At 51.2% G+C, this 13,415-nt stretch overlaps 1 protein-coding gene across 16 annotated transcripts in view; it reads right to left on the reverse strand.

Annotated features, from left to right (window-relative positions):
• Mapk8ip3 (mitogen-activated protein kinase 8 interacting protein 3) overlaps positions 1 to 13,415 on the reverse strand; it is a 40,354-nt gene that overhangs the window by 23,703 nt on the left and 3,236 nt on the right. For 4 of the 16 annotated variants that reach the window (XM_076840634.2, XM_076840637.2, XM_076840641.2 and 1 more), the window contains exons 2-6: positions 8,197 to 8,317; positions 5,794 to 5,864; positions 5,486 to 5,577; positions 2,035 to 2,058; positions 14 to 158 (exon numbers count right to left, since the gene is read on the reverse strand). In XM_076840634.2, the coding sequence (XP_076696749.1) occupies positions 14 to 158; positions 2,035 to 2,058; positions 5,486 to 5,577; positions 5,794 to 5,864; positions 8,197 to 8,317 (453 nt within the window). The remainder of the gene's footprint in view (positions 1 to 13; positions 159 to 2,034; positions 2,059 to 5,485; positions 5,578 to 5,793; positions 5,865 to 8,196; positions 8,318 to 13,415) is intronic. The other 12 variants (XM_076840639.2, XM_076840650.2, XM_076840638.2 and 9 more) reach the window with 6 other exon arrangements.

Below are 13,415 nucleotides of genomic sequence, written 5' to 3' on the forward strand. Positions count from 1 at the left end.
ACGGCTACAAAACCTGGTAGCTGGAGATGGACTGCAGCTGGCCGAGGTCACTCAGGTGCCAGTGGTCCCCCGCAGACACGAGCTTGCCCCCCATCTGTGCACGTACCATGCCGTCAGCCAGGGGGAAGACGTTCAGAGAGGTGGGACGTTCCTTCCTGCTGGAAAGGGGGAGGATAAGAGGAAGTGGAGGTTAATGTCAGCTGAGAAAGAGTGGACGCCTTTGCTGGGCCATGAGGCCTCTCTGGTGGACAGAGCTTCTCAAAAGGCCATCCTGCAGTCCAACTTCAGAGGGCAGGACCAGTTGGGCAGCAGCACTCACGTGCTGGGGAGTCTCCATTCCTCATGACCCTGTGTGATCGTTCCCCTCCCTCACTGATGTATCACTTTTCTCTAGCTCAATTTCTTTTTCTTTTTCTTTTTTTTCTCGGCGGGGGTTACGGGGATTGAATTCAGGGCACTCGACTACTGAATCACAACCCCCATCCGTATTTTGTATTTTATTTAGAGACAGGGACTCACTGAGTAGCTTAGCACCTTGCAGATGCTGAGGCTGGCTTTGAACTCGTGATCCTCCTGCCTCAGCCTCCCCAGCCATTGGGATTATATGCGTGCACCACTGTGCCTGGCCTCTAGCTCAAATTTTAATGGTCACCGCTGGTGTCAGCACTAGCAATCTCACAGCAAGGCGGTGACAGGCCATTTCCCTTGAGTGACTTTTATGATGACAAAGCCCAGACTTGTCTCCTCATAGGTAACCTGTCAGCCCTGTCTCTGCTCGGGGCCAGTAGAGGCATCAGTCTGCTGCCCAGTTCTTTGCTCCCTGCTTTCCTACCAATCTGGTTTTTCATGAGGTCTTATCACTATAAAACATTTGAATACCATGTGTCTTTAGTAAAGTGAGGCATGCCTCATCTGCTGAAGCCTTTGAGGGAGGATCTCCTGTCACGAGCCTCGACAGGAAGCTGAGTCCTCTGAGGCTCTGAGCATCAGGCAGACAGAGTCAAGAGAGCCAAGCCCAACACACCTACTGTGGGCTCAGTCCCAGGAGAACCTTAGGAGGGCTGCAAGTCGTGCTGGGAACAGAGGTACTCCCATTGCATGTCTTCCCATCAGAGGCCTCTAAACAGGCAGGCCTCAATGGCATGGAGGACTGGGCAGCACAATCTTCCCTGGGGCAGATCTAGTCTGCTCTGCTTGGAGGTGACAGGGCAAGAACTAGCACTACTGCATGCCTCAGCCTCTTGTACTTGAAGGAAACAGGACAGAGAGCAGGAGAGAGCAGAGGCATGCTGCCTATGCTTCCTGTGGCTGGAGGATGGCTTTATGAAGGATGACCCTGCGAAAGGGTGCCCAGACAGCTCTAGGGATTGGAGAGCTGGTCTGTTTCCCGATGCCTGCTGGGACCTGGCTGTGTCAACTGGGCTGTTGGAGTGGCAGGCACAGGACCAGAGGGGCAGCACCCTGCTGGAGCAGAGGAGCTACACTCAGCCACATCAGAAGGCGTTTGCCTATGGCCAGCTCTCATGACCCCTTCACGGGATGCCAGTACCTGTCAAGACTTGGAGACTCTAAGATGCTGAGAAAGACAGCTGGAAAGTACTGGATCTCTACCAGAGCCTCCTGGGCCCAGTCCCAAGAGCTGCTCCCTGTCAAGAGCCCACAAAGCCTGGAGTAGCAGAGCCTGGGGTGGGCTACACCCTTGCCTGCCCCAGCAGGCTCCCGCCTCCTTTTACCCACTTTGCCTCTTTTGAGAGGCTAATATTAGCATGGGGAGCACCCTGGGGCCTGGCTGACCCTGTTCAGCACTTAAACTCGTGACCTCAGGTGAAACGCACTTAACATGTCCCTAGGCCCAAGCCAATGCCATCCTCACTGCCACCACATGATACAGGACGACAGCAGGGAGCATGGGGGCGGCTCTTGCCGCACAAGATGGGGCAATGGACACACAAACCAAGGACTTCCACAGCTTGATGTGGCACATATGGCCCAAGGCAACCCCAGCACTGAGTAGACAGAGACCCACAGCGTTACCTCTTCCTCCATGACTGGCGAGGACTGCAGGGCAGCGACAGACACGGCCAGCACACAGCAGCGACAGCACAGGGCAGGACAAGAAGACCACGTTAGAGAATGAAGGTCAGGCCAGCTCCTGGCTGTGCACACGCTCAGAGGAAGAAGCTCAAGGACAATGATGGGGAGACAAGAAGGTGGCCCAACCCCCACTCACCTACACACAACAGTGGTCACACACACAGACATCTTGACTTCAACAAGAGGCCCTGGATGGGGCCTGTGCAGTAGTTCAGCAAGTGCAGCATGTACACATCTACTGCAGAAGCACAAGCACACGTGTGCACACAGAGGAAGGTGACAGAGTTGAGACACACGCATGCTCCTGCTCATGCCTAAGCACAGCTGATGTCTGAGCTCCTGCTGAGACACACAGACTCTGAAAATCACACCAGGAGTGCAGAAAAAGTTGGTGTGGGTCAGGAGTGGTCGACAGCTCAGAATAAGGAGGAACTAGGACCTCGGGGGAGCTGAGAGGGTTTGAGCACAGGGGACAGGACCTATCTGCCCTCCACCTTAGCCTCCCAAGCCCAGAAGGGCTCACACTTTGTAGGGGGACAAAGCTGCACTTTCTTGACCTTAGTCAGCTACTGTGGAGGCCTCAGGTGGCAGCCCCTGTCCACACCCAGGAGCCCAGACATCATGGTGGGGAAGGCACAGCCCAGTGTAACTGACAGCTAGACGAGTGATGGCGACAACCTAGACCTGGGCACTGCCCCTCCAATTCCCCTCTCCCCAGTCCTGGGAGCACCTTGGCCTCTCACGGCTGAAAGCCACCTGCAACACAGCCAGCATTCTCATGTGTCCTGCAGAGGTGGGCAACTCACAGGGTCTCAAGATGAAGGTGACATGGCTGCTTACACCTACTGCTCAGCTGGCAGATCAGATCAGTGTAACAAAGACTAGTGTCACAAGACACCCTCCCTTTCCTGGACATGCTGGGATTCCACGGTAAATAAACGAGTGCCTGGGCTTCTAGGACAGCCATGTGCAGGGGGCACACTCTTTTTTTTTAAATTTTTTTTATTTTTTAGTTTTCGATGGACACAACATCTTTGTTTGTATGTGGTGCTGAGGATCGAACCCAGGCCGCATGCATGCCAGGCGAGCGCGCTACCGCTTGAGCCACATCCCCAGCCCAGGGGGCACACTCTTGCCGACAGGCACCAGAGGCCCTGTGCTGTCCAGAGGACATGGTTAGCCACTGCCAGACCATAGGACCTGGTCAGAATAGCATGGTCAGAGCAGATCCCAGGACTACCCCTATGAAGCAGGTCAAGGGCTTCTCACAGGGCTCATTCTGGCTCCCTGAGGGAAGAGGAAGAGCTGCTGTAAAGTCCCAGCAAGGCTGAGGAATGAGGCCTGAGTGGCACACACAAGTCCCAGGGCTGTGGGCTCCTCAGCGGGAGCCAGCTTCCCACAGTCTGCCTGTCCTGCAACCAGAGCTGAACTCTGACCAATAGGGAGAAACCAAGGGGCCAACACTGACTGGTGCACTGCTCAAGGCTGTGGGTCCTACAGGGACACCTGAAGAAGCAGGTGATCTGATAGGGCCTACTTCTCCCCACCCACCATGGGATCATCCATGACAAAGCACACCCTGCCCCACAGCTATGGCTCCTCCACTATACACAGAGAAATGGGAGGCCTGAACTGCCCACGGTGATGGCTAGAACCTTCACCGGCTGGTTTCAGAGCACGGGTGGCAGGGTTTTAGGTGAGCCCAGTGTCCTACGGAGTCCAATTTATGTAGTGTCCACAGGGCCTGGGGCACTGCCCACTGTGACACAAGATCCTGGTCACTCACGGCTCCTAGGATAGCCCAGATATGTGTCTCCCTGTGCTCTCTACTGTGTGACCTTTGGGCTGTTCCCCTTTTAAGGGTGCACTGGCAGAAGATAGGCAGGAAGTTCCAGAATCACTGCAGCTCTCACACAAAACAGCTCCCCACAAAACAACACTAAGACCCTTGACTCTGGGTTAGAATTCAAGACCAGCTGTTTGGAAATCCTTGTGGCCATTCTGAGGGCCAGAAGTCAGCACATCCACAGTGTGCTAAGGAGAAACACTTGGAATTGTACTTTCCCCATTCAGATGCGACTGTAAACTACAGTGTCACAGTCTGCCAAGCTCTCTTGCCCACACTGCCTTGCTAACTCTAGTGCTGCCCGGCAGCTGCTGATGCAGCCGTGCCCACCCAGGGGGCAATACAGCCCCATTCCGTGGTAGGCAGTGACTCGTGTCTGCAAGCACACTGCTAGTGCCTTGCTCCCTGCTGCAGTCCTGGAGAGACAATGGCACACACGTCTGTTTCTGTTTCCAGGTTGGAGACTCTGGGGCACAGAAGCAGACAGCTTTGCCCAACTTCCTGGTCAGTGGCCGATGAAGTCCAGAGCTGGACCTCTGAACCTTTTTGTTATACACATAACACACAGAATAGGCGGGCACGGAAGAAAATGTAAGCAACAGCTTTTACGCAGTGTGCCAAGGGTGCTCCCTGGCCCAGCCTATCTGCAGAATCAGGGGCCACAGGGCGATGGGTGCAACTGGCTCACCCTGTGGTCCTGGCTTCAGGCCCTTCCCCCACATGATGGAGGTGTAGAACCCTTGGCCCAGGCCTCCAACTGTACTCTCCCACTCACCCCCTCATGCTGGTCACAACTGGATAGGACCTCTGATACTGCTCCCTGGGCCTGAAACAGAGAGGGGCCTGGGGATCTGCTGCATCAACCTGCCCTGCAGAGGGAATGAGGCTCAATGGTTGGCTAAGGTGGCCTGACCTCCGCCCATCCTGTCAGTTAGCAGTAGCATGCTCCACTCACCTAGAACACAGATCCTCAGACACTGAGCCCCTACCCCAAGTATGTGTTCACACTCCACACAGATCTTAGTTTTATCCACAAGTCATAACTAGCAAACTCTACCTTCTTTATTTTATAAATGAGATGAGGTCAGAGCATTGGGTGATCGGCTGAAGCCCCATTAACAGATGCCAGAGCTGGGCTTCAAAGCCCGCCAGCAGGTAGAGGTCTCCAGGTGCTTGTTGCAGAACAGGGTCCAGCCCCTTCTGGCCCTTCCCTGTGTAATCCTGGTATGAGAGGCAGACAGGCAGATCCCTTGGTTCTGCCTTATACTGAGTTAAACCCATTCCTTGTGTAAATGATTGCAAAAGCAAAAGCACTGTTGAGCACTGATTTTGAGGTTTCAAATATATTTTGATGAATGGGAAAATTTGCCAGCTATGTGAATAGTGAGGGCTGAACACATGCAACTTTGCTGAGCCTCTGGAGACTGACCCGCGACTCACATAAGGCATAGCCTGGCTACTCACAAGCCCTCAGCCACAGCCACCTCTAAATGCACTCCTGCCCAAAAGTCCTCTGCCTCCCCTCTGCCACCTTAGCTGGCCTACCTCCGCCCTGGCAGGCTGCTCTCCGTCTGGCTGCTCCCCCCAACCTGCTGCATCTTGGATCTCTCGATGTGCTCCACGTAGGTCTGAATCATCTGCCAAGAGGGGACTCTCATCAGTGAAGCCCCCTGGGCCCCTCACCACCAAGATTCAGATGCAGTTGTGCTCCAATGAAAACAGGCAACTCCAGGGGAAGGGGCCAAACCAGCTGAGGCAGACAGCTTCCCTCCAGACACAGGTGGCACCAGCAAATAGCAGGTGTAGGCTGCAGCTCAGGCCCCTCCCACCCAGGGAGGCCCATTGGTGCCCACCTCCGTGTGCCGCTGGTGCAGGGCGTTGTACTCCTTCTTCATCTCAGATTCCCGTTCCTCCAGCCGAGAGACTAGAAGACACAAGGCCTATGGGTCAGCCACACAGCCCGCTCCCACAAGGCTGGTCCCTCTCCCAGGCCAGGACCAGAAGCTGGTGTAGCATCTTGTGCCCTAAGGGCCATGACTGCTGGAGGGCAGACATGACAGGCATGGTGTGTGCTATCTGTGGGAGAGCACTTCACTCAGTTATAAATAAAACCAGGACAAGCAGGTACACAGAAGCAATCTCTACCCAGGTCAGCTAGGAAGTTTGGTGATGGAGGCAAAACTGAAGGTGAGTGAGGGCTCAGTGGTGGCACATGTGCCTAAGATATGGGAGGCCCTGGTTTCATCCCAGTGCAGCAAAGAAGAAAGAGGAATGAGATGTTTGTGGGAAGAGACAACCTCTTAGACATTCCTAAGAGCGACAGCACTTTGGAAAAATGGCAGAACAGACAGCAGGACTCCTTACACACGCTGAGGTCTGGGAAGACCAAGTCACAATCATGGCTCCTTGAGACTGACAGCAAGGCTTCCCTAAATTGGTGGCCACTGGTGACACTGGGATAGTCCCCTCTGGCCCCATGTGTGCCTGCCCAAGCAGACAACTGCCCAAGAGGCTAACTGGCAGCAGGGGCCAGGTGATGCCCCCATGTCCTGCCAAAAGCCAGCATGCAATGATCTTAGATGCCTCCCCCTGTGGCTCTGCTCAGCCCTCTGTCCTTGCAGCCCAGCAAGATGGGAGGGCCAGGAAGAAGAGTAGAAGCAGGACAATTAAACAGACAAGTCCAGGGACTCGTGTGGCATGATCCTTCAGCAGCCAATACCCCATCCTCAGAGTGAGAACTTCCCACCCTTCCTTGGCTTCCTGATGTCTGCTTTCAGTTGATTTATCAAATGACATGGTTCCACCTCTCACTGCAGGGTGTGCTTTGCTCCTCGACCTGAAGGTGGCCTGCCTGGCGGTGTCTGTGGAGGTCACTGCTGTGCAGCCTGGGTTGGTGTGTCTGGTGGTGTGGGATCCCGCTGAAGCAGCAGGAGCTCCAGCTCAAGGTAGAAGCCTAGAAGGCTTGTTATGGACACAAGCACCCAACACACAAGGGACTTACAGGTGCTGGTGCACAACACACAACCCATGTCAGGCATGTTCTGACCCAGCCACTGCTCTGTCCTTGGAGAGGCTGGCTGCCTAACTGTGCTCTCCTGCAGAGGAACGTAGTGTTAGAGTCCCAGGACATCTCTATGACCCCTCTCACCTGGTGCCTACCCAACAAGTAATCACTGCCTGCAATCTAGTTGCAATCTTTCTTCTCTCTTCACACATGACACACAGTCTAAGTAAAGGGAACACTAGTGCATGGGGAACTCCAGAAAGGGCTTCCTATGAGTGCCTACAGCGGGGCTTCAGGCTGGGGGCTGGCTGGTTAAACACCAGTGCACCTGGAAGTGGCTGGCTGTGGAAGGCATCTAAGGATGGGGAGAGGCCCAACATAGCAAACTGGTTTTTCCCCCAATTTGGTTCTTACTTATTGGGAAAAAAAAGGCTCCTGCCATCCAGGGAAATCAGGTAAAGTGGCAATATGGATTTCAATAAAACACCTCTTTATAGAGACTAAGATTACACAGCTAATGACGACAGTTTTGGTATAATGTTGAAGACTAAAATACACGTTCTCATGGTAATGATTTTATTTATTTATTTTAAATTAGTTTTTAAAAAATATTTATTTTTTAATGGTAGTTGGACATAATACCTCTAACCCCAGCCCTCGGATTTATTTTTTTTTAAATAATATACTGTAATAATTTTTTAAATACCTTTATTTATTAATTTATTTTTATGTGGTGCTGAGGATAGAACCCAGGGCCTCGCACGTGCTAAATGAGCGCTCTACCGCTAAGCCACAAAACACCCTTTCTTCACCTTGCTTTGCCGGGACAGGGTTTTCCCACAGACACCCTTGGCCAACCATGAGACTCTCCTAGGCACTGCCATGACAGCAATGGCTTTGTCGTGGATGGACCTTCAGCCGGACAAAGACCGGTCACTCACTGCCCTGGCAGGTGGGAGCAAGAAGCCAGCAGGACCACAAGACCACGGAGTGGACATTTTCAGGTCAGATTTCACTATAAAACAGCAGAGCCTTGTGATTAGGAGTCTTATCCATTTTTCTCACTTCCACAAAGGACCTGAGGTGATTACAGAAACACATGCTAGTGTGGAGATTAAACAAGTAGTTGAGAAAAATCACTGGGCTTCCTCTAATCTCCTTTCACCAGAAGCTCTCGTCTCTGCCCCAGCCAGCTGGGCCTCACACCATGCACAAACTCCCTCTCGTGTCACCTCTCCTGCCAGCCACTTACTCTGATCGGCGTAGTTCTTGGCTTTCAGTTCCAGTTGGCGTGTCTGAAACTCATAGTGCTCCACCTGGATCTGGAGCTCTTTTTTTTCTTGTTCCAAGGCATCTTCAAACTCAATGAATTTCTATGCACAGAAACAACAAGCAGGTAGGTGTTATAAAGGTGTGCAGCCAGAAGGGGACTGCAGCCCTTCTTCACCTGAAGGGCCATGGGCTTCAAGCCTCGAAAGGCCATGAGCTGGACAGTGGCAGGGTTGGAATGGGGGGTTTCCCCATTCTTGACTCTGGCTTCCAACCCTTTATGGTGCTGGCCCCCTTCAGGCAAATCTCAGCATAGCTGAGTCCTGAAAGCAAGCAACAGGGGACTCTAGACCAAACACCTCTGGAAACTTCTCCTCAGTTAACACAATGCATGGGCACTCTGACTCCTTCATGCTCCCATGGCACATAGGCTGCCACAGAGCCCCACCTGGAGGAGGCCCTTGCTCGCTAAAAGCCTTGCTGTTTAGGAATTGTTGAACACAGGCTCCACAATACACAGCTGGGCCTTGACTATTCCCATGGCATTTCAATCACCGCTCAGCTCAGGACCCACCATTACTGGACTAACTGATGACACCAAGCATCACACCTAGTCCCTGGAAAAGATGGGGTTGGTTTCTGCTAGTTTGCGAGGAGAAAGGTGGCATGGCTGGCTGGCTGCAATTTCAGTTCCCCCGTCACTGATGACACCAAAACTTTTTCACAAGTGTATTTTTTATATAGGCTACCTCTGGAAATCACTCATTCTGTTATATTGTTTTTACTGATTCATTAGGATTTTCACTATACCTAATCAAGACTTTGTGTCTTAGCTGGGCACAGTGGTGCATATCTGTGATCCCAGCTACTCGGGAGGTTGAGGCATGAAGATACAAGTTTGAAGCCAGCCTGAGCAACTTAGTGAGGCCCTGTCTCAAAATAAAACAATAAAAAGGGTTGGGGTGTAGATCAGAGGTAGAATACTCCTGGGTTCAGTCTCTAGTATCATAAAAACAAAAAAAACAAAAACTAAACCTAGGCCTTGCACTGTGCTGGCACTGCGGCCTATGGTCTGTGTGTGGGAGCTGCCTTGGTGACGTTTGCCCCTCTCCTACCCTGTCACTGCACAGTGCTGCGTTTCTCAGGTGCTAGATCACACTGTTTCGGTCTATTTCTGATCAAACCAAAAGAGGGTTTGTTCCAGGCACACTGGTGCCAAACACAATCCTGAACCCGAGGGGTGTGCTTCCTCACAAACCTTCCTCACCAGCATTTCCTCGGTTATTCTCACATCTCTCTTTCCAGGTTAACTTGAAAACCGCCTTACCCCTCATTATTGGCCAGCTTATCAGAATTTGTTTCCTGGTGAATTTGAAGATATGTATTAAAATAATCTGACTGCACAAGCCCTTTCAACATCTAGTATCAGAGAAATATCTTCTTAGTGTTCACCAGAATGCAAGGTTCTTTCTATTCCAACTGTAAAACCAAACAGAACTCAACTGACCTTTCCTGCCAAATGCACAGAGGTCAGCATGGAATTCCCAGAAGTGCAGCAACAACCAGGCACTGCCTCTTAAGCACTAGCCAGACCTGTGACACTTTCACATGCAAGGAAATTCCACCAGCAACGCAAATTGACATTTCAGATTGAATTCTTTCTCACATGTCCTAGAGACCAGGGTCACCGAAAGGATTCCATCCAATGGAGGGAGAAAAACCAATTTCCAAAAGAAAGACACTCTCATCTTTGACTTTTGGGCTGGGCAGGTGCCCTTCTTCTACAGCCGATTCCCAGGGGATGGCATGTGCCTGACACTGCAGAATTTTACCCCAGGTTGGCTAGAGGCAAAGGACCCAAACCACCTTTCCATTTCCCATGACTGTCTTAAACCTAGGTCTGAAAAGCAGGAGAGCAGGTCTTGAGGGTGACCCTGGGTGTCAGAAACTGCTTCCAAGGTCTGCTGGATGGCACACTCGTGAGGAGGGATACTTCTGTACTCCAACATGGCTCTGAGAATGGCCGTATCCCAGGAACACAGCAAGCATTCCTCACATTTACATTAAAGGGAATATGTGCTCCCGTGCCTGCCCAAAACCCATCCAGCTGGTTTAATACATACTGGTTTTTAAGAATTGGTAAGACAGGGAAAAGAAAAGGATTATGTCAGTGATACAAGGGGAAGTAAGAAAACAGAAGCTAAACCCATGTACCACGCTGGGAAAAATCACTCATCCTCTGTGGCTGCTCCAGCCAATGCTTCCCCTGTTCTGTGGCCAGGAGTACTGGCTCTCAAGAAAAGAGCATTCCAAACTTAAGAAAGGCACAGGGCAGGCACCCAGTGCAGTATCTGTTTGGGCACTCATCTGCTAGGGAGGAGGAGAGGTGGTAGGAAGGCCAGGGTGGAAAAGGTTGGGGAACAGAACTCCAGCAAGAAGCAGAGAATGGAAGGAATGATACCCAGTGTCAAGGGAAGCCAAGATGCAGGCAGAAGCCCCCAGAACACTTCAATAAGAGGTCCTGCTTTGAATCCACTGCTGTGTGGGGATGGGGTCTAAACTCCAGAGCTGAGAGGAGGCACATACTCAAGTATATCTGTCATATTCAACGTGCCATCCCAAAGCTCCTATCCTCACAGGCGCTTAAAAACCTAACTGCAAATGACTGACTACATGGGCTCTAAATGTGTCGAAAAACACTGTATTTCTTCAGGGCGAGACTTGGTCCCCAGTGGCTGGAATGTGTTCTTAGAACAGGCCAGTCTCTGCATGGGGTCAAAAATAGACTCCAGTCTCCTGGCTTTTGCCTCCTCCAGCAGTCCTGAGCACATTTCTGCTTTTTTTTTTTTTTTTTTTGTGACACTGGGGACTGAACTCAAGGGAATTCTACCACTGAGTGACAGCCCCAGCCAAAATTCATATACATATACACAAACACACACACACACACACACGTACGTATATATGTATACATATATACGTGTGTGTGTGTGTATATATATATATATATAATTTTTTTTTTTTGGTACTGGGGATTGAACTCAGGGTTATAGGGTTATTTGACCACTGAGCCACATCTCTTTCCCTATTTTGTATTTTATTTTTAGAGACAGGGTCTCACTGAGTTGCTTAGCGCTTCGCAGTTGCTAAGGCTGGCTTTGAACTCTCGATCCTCCTTTGTTAGCCTCCCAAGCCGCTGGGATTACAAGCATGCACTACCATTATTTAAAATTCTAAAAATGTGCCCGGCTATTTTTAAAATTTTGAGACAGGGTCTATGTTGTTGAGACTGATCTCTAACTTGTGATCCTCCTGTCCCAGCCTCCTGTCCCAGCTGCCATCACCTACACACCTGCACTGCACAGGGCCTGTCCCAAGATGGCATGCACACCAAGGCCACGTAAAGGTGAAGGCCCCAGTTCCATCAGCAGGCAGACACACAAACAGGCAGAGACACTGCCTAGCAGTGAAGAACAACACATGTGACAGCCTGGACATCTCAGAACCACAATACCAAGTGACAGAAGTGAGACAAAGCAGGGCATATACTGCATGGTCTGTGTATAGAAAGTCCCAGAAATGCAAATGAACCAATGGGGCAGAAAGCAGATCAGTGGTCAACTGGGGGTAGGGGAGGCAGGGAGACACAGAGACCAAGATCACATAAATGAGCTCTAGGATGTGGGGGGGGGGGGGCGACTTTACTGCCCTCACGGTGGGGAAGGATAGCTTGAGGGGTCTATACCAATGTCAAAACTCATCACACTGAGCTGAGTGTGGCACATACCTGTCATCCCAGACTGAGCTGCGAAGATATCAAGTTCAAGGTCACCTATCAAGACCCTGTCTCAAAATGAAAATAAAAAGGGCTGGATATAGCTCAGTGGTAGAGTGCCTCTGGGTTCAAACCCAAAAAACAAAAATCCTGTTGATTGTACACTAAGCATGTGCAGTTCTGTGTATGCCAGCCATACCTCAACACAATGGTTAACCCCTCCCCCTGAAAAAAGAATAAAAGATAAAAGATAGTGAAGCCCAGAGTAAAAGGTTCAGTCCTGTGACCATCAGCAAAGGCGACTTCTAGGAGTCAGGGATCTCCCAGCAGACCTCTTCTCAGCCCTGCAGGAATTTCGTCACCTCCTTGCTGTTTCCTAGAGAGTCAGCACCGCCCCCCAACTGGCTCCATCTCATCCTATTTTCCTCTACCTGCTCTCCTGTAGCAGAAACAAGTCCCTCTGGCTGGAATGTGTTCACTGAAAAAAATCCAAACCCAATTTTAAGCATCTTCCTTTCTTGCCTGAAGCTAACTCAGAAACATTTACCACCTACCCTTTGAAAGGGACTCAGCTGACTGTTCACAGTTGTGCTGTCTAGTACAGGTGCCCTGGTCACAGGCAACTGTCTCAACATAAAATAATTAAAAGGAAAACCAGGGCTTGGGGTGTGCCTCAGTGGAAGAGACCCGGCCTTACAAGTATCAGGACCTGGTTTCTATCCCAAGCACCAGGGAAGGAAAATAATTAAAATCCCCTTTCCTCAGCTCCCTAAGACACATTGGAAATGTTCAAGGGCCCACTGGATTGGACAGCACAAATTAGAATATGCCCATCACCACAGAAGTCTGCTGGACAGAAGGGCTGCTCCTAAGAGAGTCCCTGATCTTGGGAACTGAGGTGTCGGCATGGAAAGATGAGCAAAGGGGAAGCTGGCTCCCCTGCTCATTCACACAGGCTAGCTGGAGAAGAGAATAGCCCTGGTCCTGTCCCTGAACAAACTGGAAGTTAGCTGGGGAGGTCAGGGTGAGAGGTATAGCAGGTGAATGCTGGGGACATTCTTGTTCTCTCCAGTACACTGTCAGATGCCAGGGAGTCAGGTGGGCCAGGAACTGGCTGGGCAAAACCCTGGCAGGGTCCTATGCAAGGGGAGCACCATGCACGGGGAGAGGAAATGGAAGACCAGGCCTCTTCTCACATCTTATCTTGTGCCCCTCCTGCCTGCCCATCTTGCATGTGGTCAAGATGTCCCAGACTCGGCAGCCCCGAGTATTACTTCAGAGAATGAGTCTGGCCACCAGGTTACAGGAAACCCAGACCAGCATACACACTGCAAAGTGATTAATGTGAGCTGTAACATGTCAAGGGCAGAAACTGAGGAACCATTCCAGAATATCAGGGACTATAGGGACATGCAGGACCCCGAGGC

Source organism: Callospermophilus lateralis, chromosome 19, assembly GCF_048772815.1.
Source record: "Callospermophilus lateralis isolate mCalLat2 chromosome 19, mCalLat2.hap1, whole genome shotgun sequence".
Classification (NCBI taxonomy): domain Eukaryota; kingdom Metazoa; phylum Chordata; class Mammalia; order Rodentia; family Sciuridae; genus Callospermophilus; species Callospermophilus lateralis.